The sequence below is a fragment of the Oxyura jamaicensis genome, chromosome 28 (genome assembly GCF_011077185.1).
Source record: "Oxyura jamaicensis isolate SHBP4307 breed ruddy duck chromosome 28, BPBGC_Ojam_1.0, whole genome shotgun sequence".
NCBI lineage: Eukaryota > Metazoa > Chordata > Aves > Anseriformes > Anatidae > Oxyura > Oxyura jamaicensis.
In genome coordinates this window covers 1150786-1164725 of record NC_048920.1, presented here as the reverse complement: position 1 = coordinate 1164725, position 13940 = coordinate 1150786, and the positions used below count along the sequence as shown (strand labels likewise).

Genomic DNA, 13940 nt, shown 5'->3' with positions numbered 1-13940 from the left:
GCAACGTGTCTTACCTATTTTCCTCGCTATCCTTCTCCTTGTCTGGAGGGATCTCATCAAGTTCTTGCTGGATTTTTTTGATACAGTTAGAGATATTGCCACTGAAAGACTCTGCATCATTGTAGCCCATGCTGTTGTGCTGTCCCATAACACTTGCAGTGAACCGTGAGAAAATCCCTTGGTGCTGCGGGATGCTGCCGTACCTGCATAGCTTCCTCCCTCGGCTGCACCAGAGACTTTTGTGTGCCTTTATTGTGAAAGCTAACGCAGGGGCTTCCAGCTTCACCTGCTGTTTAGGAGAGCAGAGGAAATGAAGCACGGTCCCTTACTCTTCCTTTTTTTTTTTAACATTATTCTTTGTGTCATATCAATTTCACCTTTTCAAATGCTAAAACTCACTTTTTTTCCCTCATCGTGTCTGCCTTCAGATTGAGTAGGAGCTGCTGAAATGAGATAGAAAAACTGGAAAATCTGAAAGTGCCGCTTTGCAGGCAGGGTCTTTATCACCTGTAACAGAAAACAGCGGTGTCACTAGAGGAGTAGGAAAGCAGTGTTCAATTTGATGTGGTCTTCTGGAACTATGGCTTCTGTGGAGGACCAAGAAGAAATATTTCCTTGTTAAATGAGGATTTATTTTGCAGTGCAAGGTCTGCTTTTATCAGTTGCATAGCCAGCACTAAAGAGGAAGGTGGAGCATTTGGTATTTCATTTTCTTTCTGTTCTGATTATGGAGAGAACCTCATCCTGAGAAATAGCTTTCCTAATGCCTTTAAAATGAAACAGGCTTAACAACTACACGTTTGAAATGAAAGAAATTTGACTTGGAGACTTGGATTTTGGCACAACTCTTGTGGCCCTCCCGTACGAGCATCTCTTTTGATGCTGTGTTCTTCTTGTTTCATTTTGACGGAGGGAAAGGGAAAAACACCGCATTTTGACCCAAATGTTAATCGTCACGCTTTCTTTGCGTTCCCTGCCTTTGCCACATTCCCATTGGGTCACGTCATCCCATTTGACTCCCACCACTTATTCCCCGCTGTCTAATCCTCCCCATCGTTCATGGCACCATTGCATCAGCCCATTTCTGTGTCTTCCCAGCAAATCCACAACATCCGACAGCACTCCAGCACGGGGCCGCCTCCGCTGCTGCTGGCGCCACGGGCATCGGTCCCCAGCGTACAAATCCAGGGGCAGAGAATTATCCAGCAGGGTCTGATCCGTGTGGCCAACGTTCCCAATACCAGCCTGCTTGTCAATATCCCGCAGGTGAGTTTTGTGTCGTGCTTTGTGCCAAACTCAGCTTTAATCCCAGAGGAACAGTGCTGGGACAGTCGTGATTACTGATGGTCCAGTTACCGCTTCTAATCGGCCCGGCCTGCTCTCACCTAATGGCTGCAGTTGCTTATTACTACAGCAGTCTTGCTCCGTTTTCTTCCCGTTCTCTGGTCCCATTCACCTCCTGGACGTAGGAACGAAGAAAACCATTACAGATTATTGGGAAGAAATACCTATTTCAGTGAACTGAATGTCGTGCCTCATTTTGCATTTGGTATTTCAGCATGAAAATGTCCCTTAGAAGGTTTTTTTTTTTTTTTCCCCTCTCTGGAAGTATAAACAGTGTTCTAGTAAACAGAGCTCAAACTGGGCTAGTGCTTCTATTTTAGAGATAATCAAGGCACCCTGCCACCATCACACACCCCGTCAGCCCCACGCAGCCCGAAAACAAACCCCACTTGCCCTCCCTGGGGCCGCCTCGGTGGAGCGAGGGAGCCCCGAACCATTTGACCCTTGTCACTGAGCTGTGTCCTGTTTCCTCCCAGGCCTCTCCGACTTCAATCAAAGGTACAACTGTGACATCTGCTCAGGCGAATGCTACTACGACCAGCGCTGCTTCTATCGTCAACTCCAACGACTCGCCGGCCAGCCGGCAAGCCGCCGCCAAGCTCGCCTTGCGGAAGCAGCTGGAGAAGACGCTGCTGGAGATCCCTCCTCCCAAGCCGCCTGCGCCGGAGATGAACTTCCTGCCGAGCGCAGCCAATAACGAATTTATCTACTTAGTTGGGTTGGAAGAAGTTGTGCAGAATTTGCTGGAAACTCAAGGTGAGATGGCCTTAAAAATGTGCCTCAGAGGTGAGGAGAGAACCTTTTCCATGTGGACTTCATCAAAACAGCAGGCAGCAAAGAGTGCCAGGCTTTCCTGGATTAAATTTCCGTAGTCTGTCTAATCTGGGATTAACTTTTGGTAACAGTTGTTAAATTGCTTTATTTAACTGTGAGATTCTAACCTTCACAATGATTTCTCACAGGCTAGGCGTGATTTCAGATTTCTCTAAAATACATCAAGGACGGGTGATTTCCTATCGCTCACTCGTGAGTCCATCACCACAGAACTCTCTCTGAACATTGTTTTCAGCAGTTATCTTTTAAGGATGTTCTTAGGGAGAAATGAGGCTGAGATGGACGGATCACCTGGGGAAACTGCCTCCAAACACATGAAAATCAGTTCACGTGGAAGGCAAGAGAAGTTTAATTGACTAAAGACTGACTTTTTACCTTCCAGATTCCAGACCTTTCTAGTTAATTAGCTATATTGTACCTACCAAAGTAAATAGTTGGCAGATTTTGCCTTTAACAAGTAGTGTCACATTTCTTACCATATTCACCATTTTTTACAAATCACCTTTGTGGCAGCCCTTGCCATATTAATCATGCTAGTTTGTGGCATTCAGAATGATTTGAGAAGGGTGAGGAAATAAATACCTGCTGGGTGCAAGTGCGCGCGCTAACAGAAACAGAGTTTAAAGGACATTTAGTAATAAAAAAGGCTTTAGAACGAGGGGAGTTAGGGGTGGGAGGGTTGTTTTTATGTTTTTATGCTGGAATATTCTTGAGGGTTGTTAAACGTAATTCATTTTTTAAAGGCAAAGATGAGCAGGACTGACCTGGGTGTGTTTCTGCAGGTAAAGTTTCAGTTCCCGTATCATCTCGCGAGCCCTATATGTGTGCTCAGTGTAAGACTGACTTCACCTGCCGTTGGAGGGAGGAGAAGAATGGAACCATTATGTGTGAAACCTGTATGACATCAAATCAGAAAAAGGCCTTGAAAGCTGAGCACACTAACCGACTGAAGGCTGCCTTCGTAAAAGCACTGCAGCAAGAGCAGGAGATTGAGCAGAGGATACTGCAACAGACTGCGTCTCCCGTACAGACCAAGTCAGACCCCATAGTGCAGCACCACTCGCTCAAGCAGGTGAGGCTCTGTCTGCAGCAGCCACGTCTTGGTGGTGATGGGGCCAGGGTCCCGTGGCTCCACGTGCGCTGGTGTTTGGTGTGCAGGCGTGGAGCTTGTGTGTGAACCTCTTTTATTTGAGCTTCACGGCGTGTGCTTGGGTGTGAGGTTAAAACTGGGCTGGTTCGGGCCCTGTTCTGTCATACAGGGACTTGATGTGTAATTTATTTTCTCTGTACATGAAGAGCAGAGATGATGTTTTTCTGAAGAGTCATCGTAATTATCCTGGGGTGTTGAGTTCACATGCTGCAAAGTCTGTTCCTCAACTTCTTTTAGGATGTACCGAATGAAAAAACTTGCTCCAATGCCAAATACCCAGGAATAAATTTACCTCAGGTAGAAAAAAAAAAGTCTGGTTGTGAGCCAGGAGCACGTAATGTTGCTTGTGAAGTTTCAAGGTAATGGGCAACAATCATCTGACGGAGACTGGATCTCACACACCTCGTAAAACCTTTCAGTTGAGAGGAGATGGAAACTGCTTAAGTGCTGCCTTGAGTTGAAGTAATCAAGGTACTGATTACTTAGGTCAGGGAAGTGGAGCGCTCCTGGTGTACGGAGGCGCTTACACAGCACGTTTTTGTTGCTGCTTTGCATTTGATTATAATTCCACATTCTTACAGGTGCTTTCAGAAGCACAAAGCTGATTCTTACTCTGATCTAAAGATGACTTACAAGTTTTAAGCCCTGCAACTAATAACGCATTCTGGGTTTGGCAGAAAAAGCCAAGAAATTAGAGAGAAAAATAGGCCGTAAATATTGGTCAAAGCTATTGTATTTGAAGGAGGGACACGTGCGGTGCCTGTCTTACCATCTGCTCTCTTGCCAGACTTCTAGCCAGATGTCTCGAGGCCCTGGAGCTCCACGGGGAGTGTTGCATGCATTTAGCCAGTCACCCAAGTTGCAGAATGCATCGTCTGCAGCAGCACTTGGGAGTAGGCCAGGTAAGCATGCTGAGAGACCTGTCAGCAAGGGCAGCGCTGCCGCCTGGAAGAAGACTCCCATCAATACAGGTAGATTTTTTTCTAAAGTTTCTTTTCTTTCTACTTACTAGCTGCACTCTGTCCAACAATCATAGCTCTTTGGGTAAGGATGCTTTCTCTTTGACACTTCCTGCATGAAGGCCTGGTGATTTCACGGCTCTGTTCTCCGTGTGGTTGTTGCCACTTGCTTTTGGTATGGTTTGCGCTCCTCGAAAGAGGCAGTCAAGTGCTACCTAATAGAAAGTGCTGCTTTACAGGGTTGTAAATAGGCTAAATAAATGTAATATCAGACTGTTTATCGTTGACTCCGCATGCACAGTCAGAACCGCGCTGCAGGAGTTGAATTCAGTCGTTTAATTCTGACTGTGTTTATTGCTCTTTGCTGAAAACCACATACAATAAATGGGTATTTTTGCTTTAGGTAAGGTTACCGTACATATTCCCAGCATTCTCAGGTTTTGAACCAACTAAAGTTGTTGCTTTGAACAAATTGAAATGTAAAATCCTAATTTAATCTTTTCTATATGTGAAGAATCTGACTTGAGAAGAGCCATTTGTTTTCTTACGTGCTCATTAGGATCTCTAGGAAGGAAGCACCGTAGCAACTAGCTCTTTTGTGATTTACCTCTTGCCCAGTATTGAGTGGATTTTATTTTTCTCCTGACAATTTATCACGTAAGCGTCATTTCACTGCAGAGAGCCCTAGCCTGCTCAAGTCTTCATTTCTGGTACAAAACCTGGCTCCTGTTGGTTTAGATGATTTGGGAAATTTTCATTTTCTGAAGGCGTCTGACCTTCTGCGGCCAACTGTGACTCACGCTTACCTAGCTTATCTGTTTTCATGTGGGTGAAATGTGAGTAGTGCTTTCTTGTCACTGTCTCCTGTTTTTTGCCATACTGTGACGCTCGTTCTTCTCTTTTGTGTCTCCTCAGGTGGGGCTTTACCTTTTGTTAATCCTAGTTTAGCTGTGCACAAGTCGTCTTCAGCAGTAGACCGCCAGCGTGAGTATCTCCTGGATATGATTCCCCCACGGTCCATCCCACAGTCCGCCACGTGGAAGTAATGCAGTGGAATGCCCAAGAGGAAGACTTTCCTGTTTCTGCCATCCTTTTTATACCACATGACAGTGGAATCTGCTTTAATCCCAGCTGGATACGCCCCAGGCTTTATAGGATGCAAGAAGACCACTCCTCATCCCATCGAGTGCTGCTGTCCCTGCTAAGAGAAAATGACACCACGTGGGTGGGAAAGACTTGAGCTCATTTGGTTATCAGATTCTTGTGATTGACTGATGATGAAGGCTGTCAGGGAAGGGGAAGAATTCTTTTTTTTTTTTGGCTTTATGTATTTAGTTTGGATTTTTTTGTCACCAGCACAAAAGGAGGACTAAATGACTCTCTGCCTTTGGTTTCTTTATTAATAACTACCCATTCACCACGAACGCGGTGTTCGTTCGCCGTCAAGCATGGATGTCAGCTCAAGGAGAGAGGAATTTCAACCCGATCTTGCAGATGCATTTAGTGAGCCGAGTTCATGTTTGCTTTTCTTCCCTGCCCCTCCTCCAGCCAGGAAGGCAGTCTACAGATTATGTTTCAATGATGAGCTAATGATAAATAAGTGCAAACTCAAATTCCAGTTGAGTATGTCTTTTCTAAGGGACTGGCTACCACCAAAACTTGTCTGGTAGGTGGGAACCAGTGCAGGAGTCTCTCACTTTTGTTGAATTCTGTTTTGAATAGACTTTGAACTGTTGGTAGTCTAAAATCTAATTTACTGAATAGACAAAACACCTTTGTTCAGTCTTTCTAATTCAGCGAAGAGCAGTTGGGCCTTTCATACGTTCCCAGAGACTTACAAAACTGTTTTTTGATTATTTTCCTTTTGGAGAGGTTTATCGTTTTGAGCAATTTTACTCAAAAAAAAAAAAATACAAAAAAAAAAAAAATACAAAAACAAACTAGGAATTCCGGAAGCTGCACGCAATCAGAAGGGGCGAGCGGAGGAGCGGGAGGCCGCGGTCAGGTAGCGGGCTCCATCCTCCGGTGGCTGTCGCTCCTGGTCGTGCTTGGTGGCCGGGCACGCGTGGGGCAGGACCGCCCGATCCCTCTCGAGTTCCGTTCTTCCAGGCGTACCAAGCATGCTCTTCTGTCCGTCACCGCAGTATTTCATTTTTGATAGAGCTTTAGGTAACCCTGCTTTAAGGACAGGTTTCTACGTGGTTTTAAGACGTGTCGGGGATTCCACAGGTTTCAGCCCAAATCCATCAGGTCCAGTTGTTTCTCTTCTCGTCATCCTCTCTCCTTCTTCCCTGTGCTTCTCCCAAATTAAAGTTGAATTCAAGCGGCAGAAATACATGCCTTACTACTTATGTTGCATATCAGTACTAGAAGTAGTGCTGATGAGAATTATTTGCAAAATTATATATATCTATATATCTATATATAAAAGAAAAGGGGAGGGGGTACTACTCAGTCTCTGTGCTGAATCTATTTTCTTAGCAGTTGCCGTTAGCTCGAACTAAACCGGTAACGGCGTAGGGTTGTCCCTCTTCGGACCTAACTATTGCATAGTGGAAACGAAAACTCATTCATTTTAGCCCCTGTTCTGTTGTGTGAATAGCAATATTAGATACTTTGGAAACTGTTCGGTAGTCTAGAAGACCTAGTTTTGCAAAATGGTATTTGTTGCTGTATAAAGCCCTAGGGTTTCAATTTGACTTCTTTTTTTTTTTTCGTTTGTTTTACAAATGTATATTAAGAGCTAATTGGGGATGAGAGGAATTGGTTTGGGTTTTTAATTTTTCTTTTCATTCCAAGATATTTTGGACTGGGAGATGTGGAGAGAGAAATTGAGTGCATTTTATTTTTGCACTTCGGAATATTACAAAATTGTTTCAGTTCCTTACACGTGTGGAGTTTCCTTGTTTTGTTTTTTTTTCTCTCTTCTGACAAATGCCTGCGTTATCTCATCACTGCTGCAGATGTCCAGTACTGTTCAAGGACCTGGGAAGAGTGCAGTTGTTTAAAAAGAAAAAGCAAAACTTCTCAAACTAAAATTCAAATGCCTTTTGGGGAAGGCTGGGCAACTTCTTAGGTTGGTTTTTTTCCAGTGTTGCGGTGTAGCTTCAGCTGATGCTGGAAAAGGGGGAATGGAAAGAGGGGCGGAGGTATTAGAAGAGCCTGCTTTAAAAGCTATGTCAAAACCTTTTTGGATACTGCCAGTTCAGCGCAGCAACTTGCAAATCTGAATTTCAGCACAATGGAGAGGGGAGGCTGGAAATTAATCGTAAAACGATGAGAGAGACTTCGGGTAAGGCTCAGAACTGAAAACAGAACCGAGCCTGCACACAGAGCCTTCCAAACGTTGCTCCCTCAGCAGTGCTAGACCACAATTAGCTTCCAGGTAACACTGCAGAGCCCCCCAGCTCCTGTTTTATGCATCGGGCCAGAATTGTTTCAAAGGCTTTCAGAGCGAGCAGAAAACGTGACGCGGACATTAGGCCGTTGGCATCCAGACCAGTTTTGACATCGTTTTTAATCCGGGGTCCTTGGAGTGTAGCAGGTAACGTAGAGCAAATATTTATTGCGTATGTGTTTCTGCAAAGTTCTAGATGAATACACCGGGAAGCCTTGAGTGGTACTCGTGTGTTAAATGCCAGAAGAGTTGCTTCTTCCTTTACAGCCAGGACTGCGTATTCGGTTGAGTAGTGTTTACCCGGGCTAGTTAAGGTATCATGCTAGGTTTAGGTAGTTGTTAAAACACTTGCTGCAGTCTTTCCAGACCTTCTCCTCTTCCCCATCTGTATGTTTACCCTTCCTGAGGGGAAAAATTTTTTAAAAATGAAAAAAAAAAAAAAAGAATAAAAGGAAAAAAAAGAGGAAAGCTCAATCAGATCGAATATTCAAAATAACGGTGTTACGGCCGAAAGGTTGAATCGTTTGGGAACGGTGGAGGAGGGGAGTTGAGACACTTTAAAGAACAAACCCTTGGTTTCTTTGTACTGCTGTCACGTCTGGGATTCCTGCCACCCTAAGGGCTACCAGTTCCTCTGCAGAGCTGCCCGCGCAGCCCGCGGGCTCTCGAAGAAAAGCCGCGTCACCAGCCCGCTCCTGGAAGAAAAAACAAACAAACAAACACCATTTTACTTAAAGCTCCCTCAGAACAAGAGACCTTCCGTGCTGCTCGACGGCCTGCGTGGACGGCGGTGGCGTTCGGGCGGGACGGGCGGCGGCGCGCCCCGGCTCCTGCTTCCCCGACCCTCCTCTGCTTCGCTGCAAACTGCTGCATGAGCTGGTTCGACATTGCTCAGATGCTGCTTGCTTCCCCCCTCTCCTGGGGAGAGGGTTAGAGCAGCGTTGGTTCTTGCAAGCCATATAACCTTTCTTTGAGACGTTGCGACTACAAGATTTTATAATACAGTAATAATGACAAATGACTATTGTACTTAGATTTTAGCAACTTGTGAAATAAACCCCTGATTTTCATTTGAACCAGTGTTGCGATGTGGGAGCTGTGTGTTTTTTGTTTTTTTTTTTAATTTTATTTTTTTATAACCTAATTTATTACCTGCTGGATTTCTGAGCGCTGGCTAGGCGGCAGAGCTCCGCTCAGAAGCACGACGAGTGGCCTGGTTGATTTATTTTTATAGTGCAGCCGACTCGGACAGCTTTTCCAGTTCGTTAAGGGGTGACTTTGCTAATTTTTGTACTCTCGGGATTCCTGTACATGGCATTCCAGCTGTCGTACCGAGGAGGAGTTTGGTTACTCTTAAATTCCGGATAGGTGGTTGTTGTGTTGTTTTTTTTTTCCTATAGGTGTTTTTTATCATCATTTTAGGAACCGTTCATCTGAATTGTCAGGCCTGGTTATCACATTTTTTGCTTACTAAGAAGAAAAAAAAAATATTACCAAAGTACAGCTAAGAATTGAAAATGGGGGACTTAGGCTGTAGGAGTGAGCAGAACGGAGGAGGCTGAGGCACGTCTTACCAGAAACCCTATTTGGCTCATTTGTCGCTTCCTCCTTTTGGAAGGAGGGGGCACAGAAGGCATTTTTTTTTTTTTAATAATAAATATATAAATATATAAATATATATATATAATGCAAAAAGACCTCAAGGAACCGCAGTAGTGTTTGTCTGCTTAAGGCAGAGTTACGCTGTATATTGCATTTAGGGAAATAACTTGCATTGTGCTTTTTTAAAAAAAAAAAAATAAGAAAAGAATTTATAATCATCTAACAAAGGAGTGTAACAGAGTAACGTTACGCCAGCGCAGGGTATGTTTTTGTCACTCGTATTTATTGTGACTCTAAATCTTTGATAATAAAATGAAAACTTTAAAAAAAAAAAGAAAAAAAATCCCGCTAAAAGCTGACAGTCAGTCTCAATGGAGGAAGAATCTGAACTCGGGAACTGTACGTTGTATTGTGAGGGATTTTTAGTATTTGGATGACAATAAACACATGGACAAACTCCCGTGTCCGCCTCTTCTTTCGGGTGGGTCGCCGGAGCGTGGCCGCGCGCCTCGCTCCGCGCAGGTCGCCTCCGGGGGATGGTGCTGGGCAGGGAGGCCGGTGGCCGGAGGTGGCCATCGTGGCTCCTTTGGGGACCCTGCCCCAGAACAGATGAGGGTAGGGAAGGAAGGAGACCAGGAGGTGAAGCCGATGCTTCGAAACCAAAAGCTGCGGCTGGATCTGCACCTTCTGTGCGAGCGCTGCTCCGTGCCTGGCCCCCTCTTCCCCACCTCATACGTGATCCCTTGCAGAGCCTGACCCCAAGTCGGAAGACGCAGGAAATCCTCGGGTGTTTTGGCCGTGCCTTGGAAAAGCAGACGGGAGCTGGAGAGCGGCGGTGGTGGTTTGGTGCTTCCCAGCTCCAAGGCCCGGCCCTGTCTCCCCGTGTTGATCCTGCACTGCCTGCACAGATCGAGCTTTAAATGCCCCCCAGTAACTCGGCCGACCTGTGGAGGACCCCAGCAGATCACCGCCCTCCTGGCGGGGAGCAGAGGGATTTGGGTCGTGGATTTAACAGGATCGTTGTCGTCTGTCCCATTGGCGTATGCCGTGGTGTAAGGAGGAAGGTGCCGTTTGGCTGCGCCCTTGCGAGCCTTCCTGATGGAAATGCCCCGAATCGCCGCGGGACGAAAAGAGCCTTGGTTTGGGTGAAAGCAGGAACAACAAATTTTGGCGCCGTAGAACCTGTGGAAGGGCGAGAGGAGACACGATGGGAGCAGCGCTCGGGTCCCACGGGATGCGGGCAGACCCCACGTGCCCATCGCAGGGAAGCGGAGCTGCACCGGGACAGCCCCGGGACACGTCTGCATCGCTACCAGCTGAGCCCCGGAGACGTTTGCTGCTCATTTGGGGTGGGAGGTGGTGGTTTGGGTCCTTCACAGGCTGCTTCTGACCTTCCAGAACTGGAAAGCTTCCAGCTCTCCAAAAACACCAGTCCAGGAGCCGGTTGAATTGGAGCTATTTCGTGTTCCTCTGCGCTGTTAATTGCCGTGCTGCTGCTGGAGGCTTGTACCAGGTCTTTTTATGCGAAAGTGCTGAAGTGCAGGGTATTGGTGCCGGGCTATTTTGGTACCAGAAACACGGAGCTGCTGGGGATTAAAGCAGAAGAAGATGGCACCAGCCCGAGCCTGGCACGCTTGAGGGGGCGGCAGGAGCACAGTGCCATCAGCAAGAACACTGCAGGGAGGTCCTGTGCCCTGGCTTGTCATCTCGTGTGCATTTTGCCTCTACTAATTTAGACATCGCTGGCATCCAAGAGGTCAAGTCCGCTCCAATCCGCCCTGAAAAACTCCAAATTCAGGCTCCTCGTTAGGAAATGCTGTCCCCCAACCCACCCCACCACCCTCTGCTGCCCGTGTTGCAGTGCCTGGCGTAAAGTCCCCCCCCGGGAGGGTCGGTGCTGGCCTCCTGTCGGGCACACAGAGCTGACACTGCTCGCTCCCATCCTACAACGGCTTGGCCCGGTCCCCAAAGCCCTGGAGCGCTGCGGTGGCTGCGTAAGAGCGGGGCAGGATTGCATCAGCTCCCACCGTGCTCCCCGGGCCGGGGACGGCCACCGGTGTGCGGCTTCCTCCTGCTCTGGGATGCGGTGGCTGCTCCGTGTCTCCCGGCACTGCCCTCGGCCACGGGCAGGATGGTAAAAGCTGGAGCCAGAGCAGGTGAAGATGGGAAAACCTGGCACTTAAACACATCCCTTGCTTTGAAATACAAGCATTAAGCGAGGGAGCCCCTCTTGTCCGTCACTGCAGCCACAATTAGGATAAGGTGTACCAGTGAATGAATGAAAAACGCCCTCTAAAATACAAGTAAAATCTTAAAAGCCTGGCTTTCCTGTTATTTTCCTGTCTCCAGCCCCTGGATGCGATGCAGAACAGCAGCATCGGTGCCTCTGGGGCCATCTGACAAGGGTGCAGGTGGCCAGCCCTTGGCGTGCCTTTTCCTTCTCCTCCTTGCTCCCAGGCTCCTTCGGATCCATCTGAGCTGCCTCCCTGCAGGCCAGTCGGGTGGGAACGGTGAGCAATTGCTTGGCAAAGGCCTTAATAGGTGCTTGCCTTAATAATGATTTGAATGAGGAATTCCACTCCTAAGGATAAGGGTTGTACGCGTAAAAAGGGGATTTGTCGGCCAAGACTGAGCCGTGCAAGACTTCGGAAAAACAAAATTTGTTGGTTTTTGCAGTAACAAAGCCGTGCGGCGCAGCCACCGCAGGGTGCTCTGCCCGGTGGTTGTTATCCGGCAGAAAAAATCCCAGCTCCTCGAGGTCTGGCGCTCGAGGTGGAGCGAGGTGCGAGCCTCCTGCTCGCCTAATTTCAGGTCTGCGACAGGAACACGCGGGCTGCTGCGAGCCGCGTTTGCTTTGTGCTTCGGCACGGCTGGATGGAGCAAAGGCAGCGAGGAGCAGCGGCCCCGGCCATGCTTTTTGGGGCACCGGCGAAGCTGAGCACGTTGGTGGCTGCTGCAGGAAGCCTGGTGGCCGCGGGGACCACAAATCCCCCGGGATGACCCGGGACAAGGAGCACGAGGCCGTCCTGCACCCACGCACCCTCGCCCCTGCTGCACGGCCGCCACCTCTTGCACGCTCGCCTCGAGCTCGCCTTGCACGCCCTGGTGACCGCGGCCAAGCCTTCGCCTCCCCCACTTTTCCCAGCACTCCCTGTCCCTGCCCGCGGGCATCGCTTGGCTCCGGCGCCGCGCACCCCTGCCAAGCGCCGCCGGGGAGGGCGGCTCTGCCCCACGCCGCCCGGCTCTGCCCCAGCCGCGGGCAGGGGGTGCGGGGGGCTCTGGGGGCTCTGCTCGCCGCTGCCTCGACCCTGGGACGCTGCAGCCTCCCCAGCAGCTCTGAGGCCTCTGCCCGGCGGCCTCGGCCGGGCCAGCTGCAAAGTTATTAAGTCCCCGCGGCCGCCGAGGGATTACGGGCGCGATTAGAGCTTAAGACAAAGGTGACCTCGATCTGGAACGCGGGGAGGCTGCAGAGAAGGGGGGGGACGGGATGGGACACAAAGCCCTGATGGGAGCGGGGCAGAACCCAGCACCCTGGGACGCCGCGTGCCAGCCCCGGCCGCGGCGGTGGCACGGAGGCGTTGGCGCAGCCAAGGTCACGGGTGCTCAGCGGGGGCCTCCGGGCCACGAGGGCAGGATGTGGCCCCCCCGAAGCTGTCGGGGCTCAGGCTGGGGGTGCAGGGGGGGGGTCGGAGCACAGCTGGGGCTGCCCGCTGGGGCTGCAGGCTGCAGGCAGAGCGTGCTTTTTGGTGCCCTCTGCCACTGCACGCTTGCTGGCAGGCACACGTGGCTTTGTGCACGCTTGCCAGCGCTTGCACGCCTGCTGCTGGTGCTCGCTTGCCCGTGGCCGGTGCATTTTTGCCAGTGGCTGAAAGCTTTTTAGCGCAGCTTGCCAGCGGGTGCACGCTTTCAGGGAGATGCACGCGTCCTGGCTCAAGCTTGCCGGTGGTTTTTGTTTGGTTGGTTGGTTTTGATTTATTTTGTTTGTTTTTTTTTTTTGCTGCTTTTTGGTGCACGCCTGCTTGCGGGTGCACAATTCGGGCGCAAGCTCAGTTGTGGGTGCACAGTTTCGGTGCATGCTTTCTGGTGCACCGTTTTTGGTGCACCCAGTGGATGCACACCCGCAGCTGGGCGCCAGGCTGGGGGTGGGCGCTGGGGGTGGGCGCTGGGGGTGGGCGCTGGGGGTGGGCGCAGGATCCATCCCTGCCCGTGGGCCCCACCCTCTCCCTTGCGCCGCCATCGCCCCTTTAAGAACTCCGCGCGCGGGCGGGAGCGGGGCGGGGATGGGGGCGGGGCTCTGCCCTCCCGGCGCCGCCGCCGGTGGCTTCCGGGCAGCGCGGCGGAAGTGACGCGGGGCGCGGCGGCCGGGATGGCGGCGCCGAAGGTGAAGCAGGACATGGCGCCGCCCGGCGGCTACGGGCCCGTGGACTACAAGCGGCACCTCCCGCGCCGCGGCCTCTCAGGTGGGCGCGGGCGGGACCGGGACCGGTGCCCCCGGTGCTCCCCGGTGCTCCCCCGGTACCCTCCCGGTGCTGCCGGTGCCCGCTGACCGCCGCCCCGCAGGTTACAGCCTCTTCGCGCTCGGCGTCGGCAGCCTCCTGCTGGGCTACTACAACATCGTCAAGTGGAACCGGGAGCGCAGGTGGCGTGCCGTGAC

The 13940-nt window shown here is 50.3% G+C and overlaps 1 protein-coding gene across 11 annotated transcripts in view; it reads left to right on the top strand.

Annotated features, from left to right (window-relative positions):
* The window catches only part of GATAD2A (GATA zinc finger domain containing 2A), a 50128-nt gene extending 42000 nt beyond the window's left edge, over positions 1-8128 (top strand). For 6 of the 11 annotated variants that reach the window (XM_035348162.1, XM_035348168.1, XM_035348161.1 and 3 more), the window contains 5 exons: positions 1078-1266; positions 1821-2100; positions 2961-3250; positions 4116-4299; positions 5203-8128. In XM_035348162.1, coding sequence (XP_035204053.1) covers positions 1078-1266; positions 1821-2100; positions 2961-3250; positions 4116-4299; positions 5203-5333 — 1074 coding nt within the window. In that variant the 3' untranslated portion in view covers positions 5334-8128. The other 5 variants (XM_035348169.1, XM_035348166.1, XM_035348171.1 and 2 more) reach the window with 3 other exon arrangements.
* The last annotated feature ends 5812 nt before the right edge of the window (positions 8129-13940 follow it).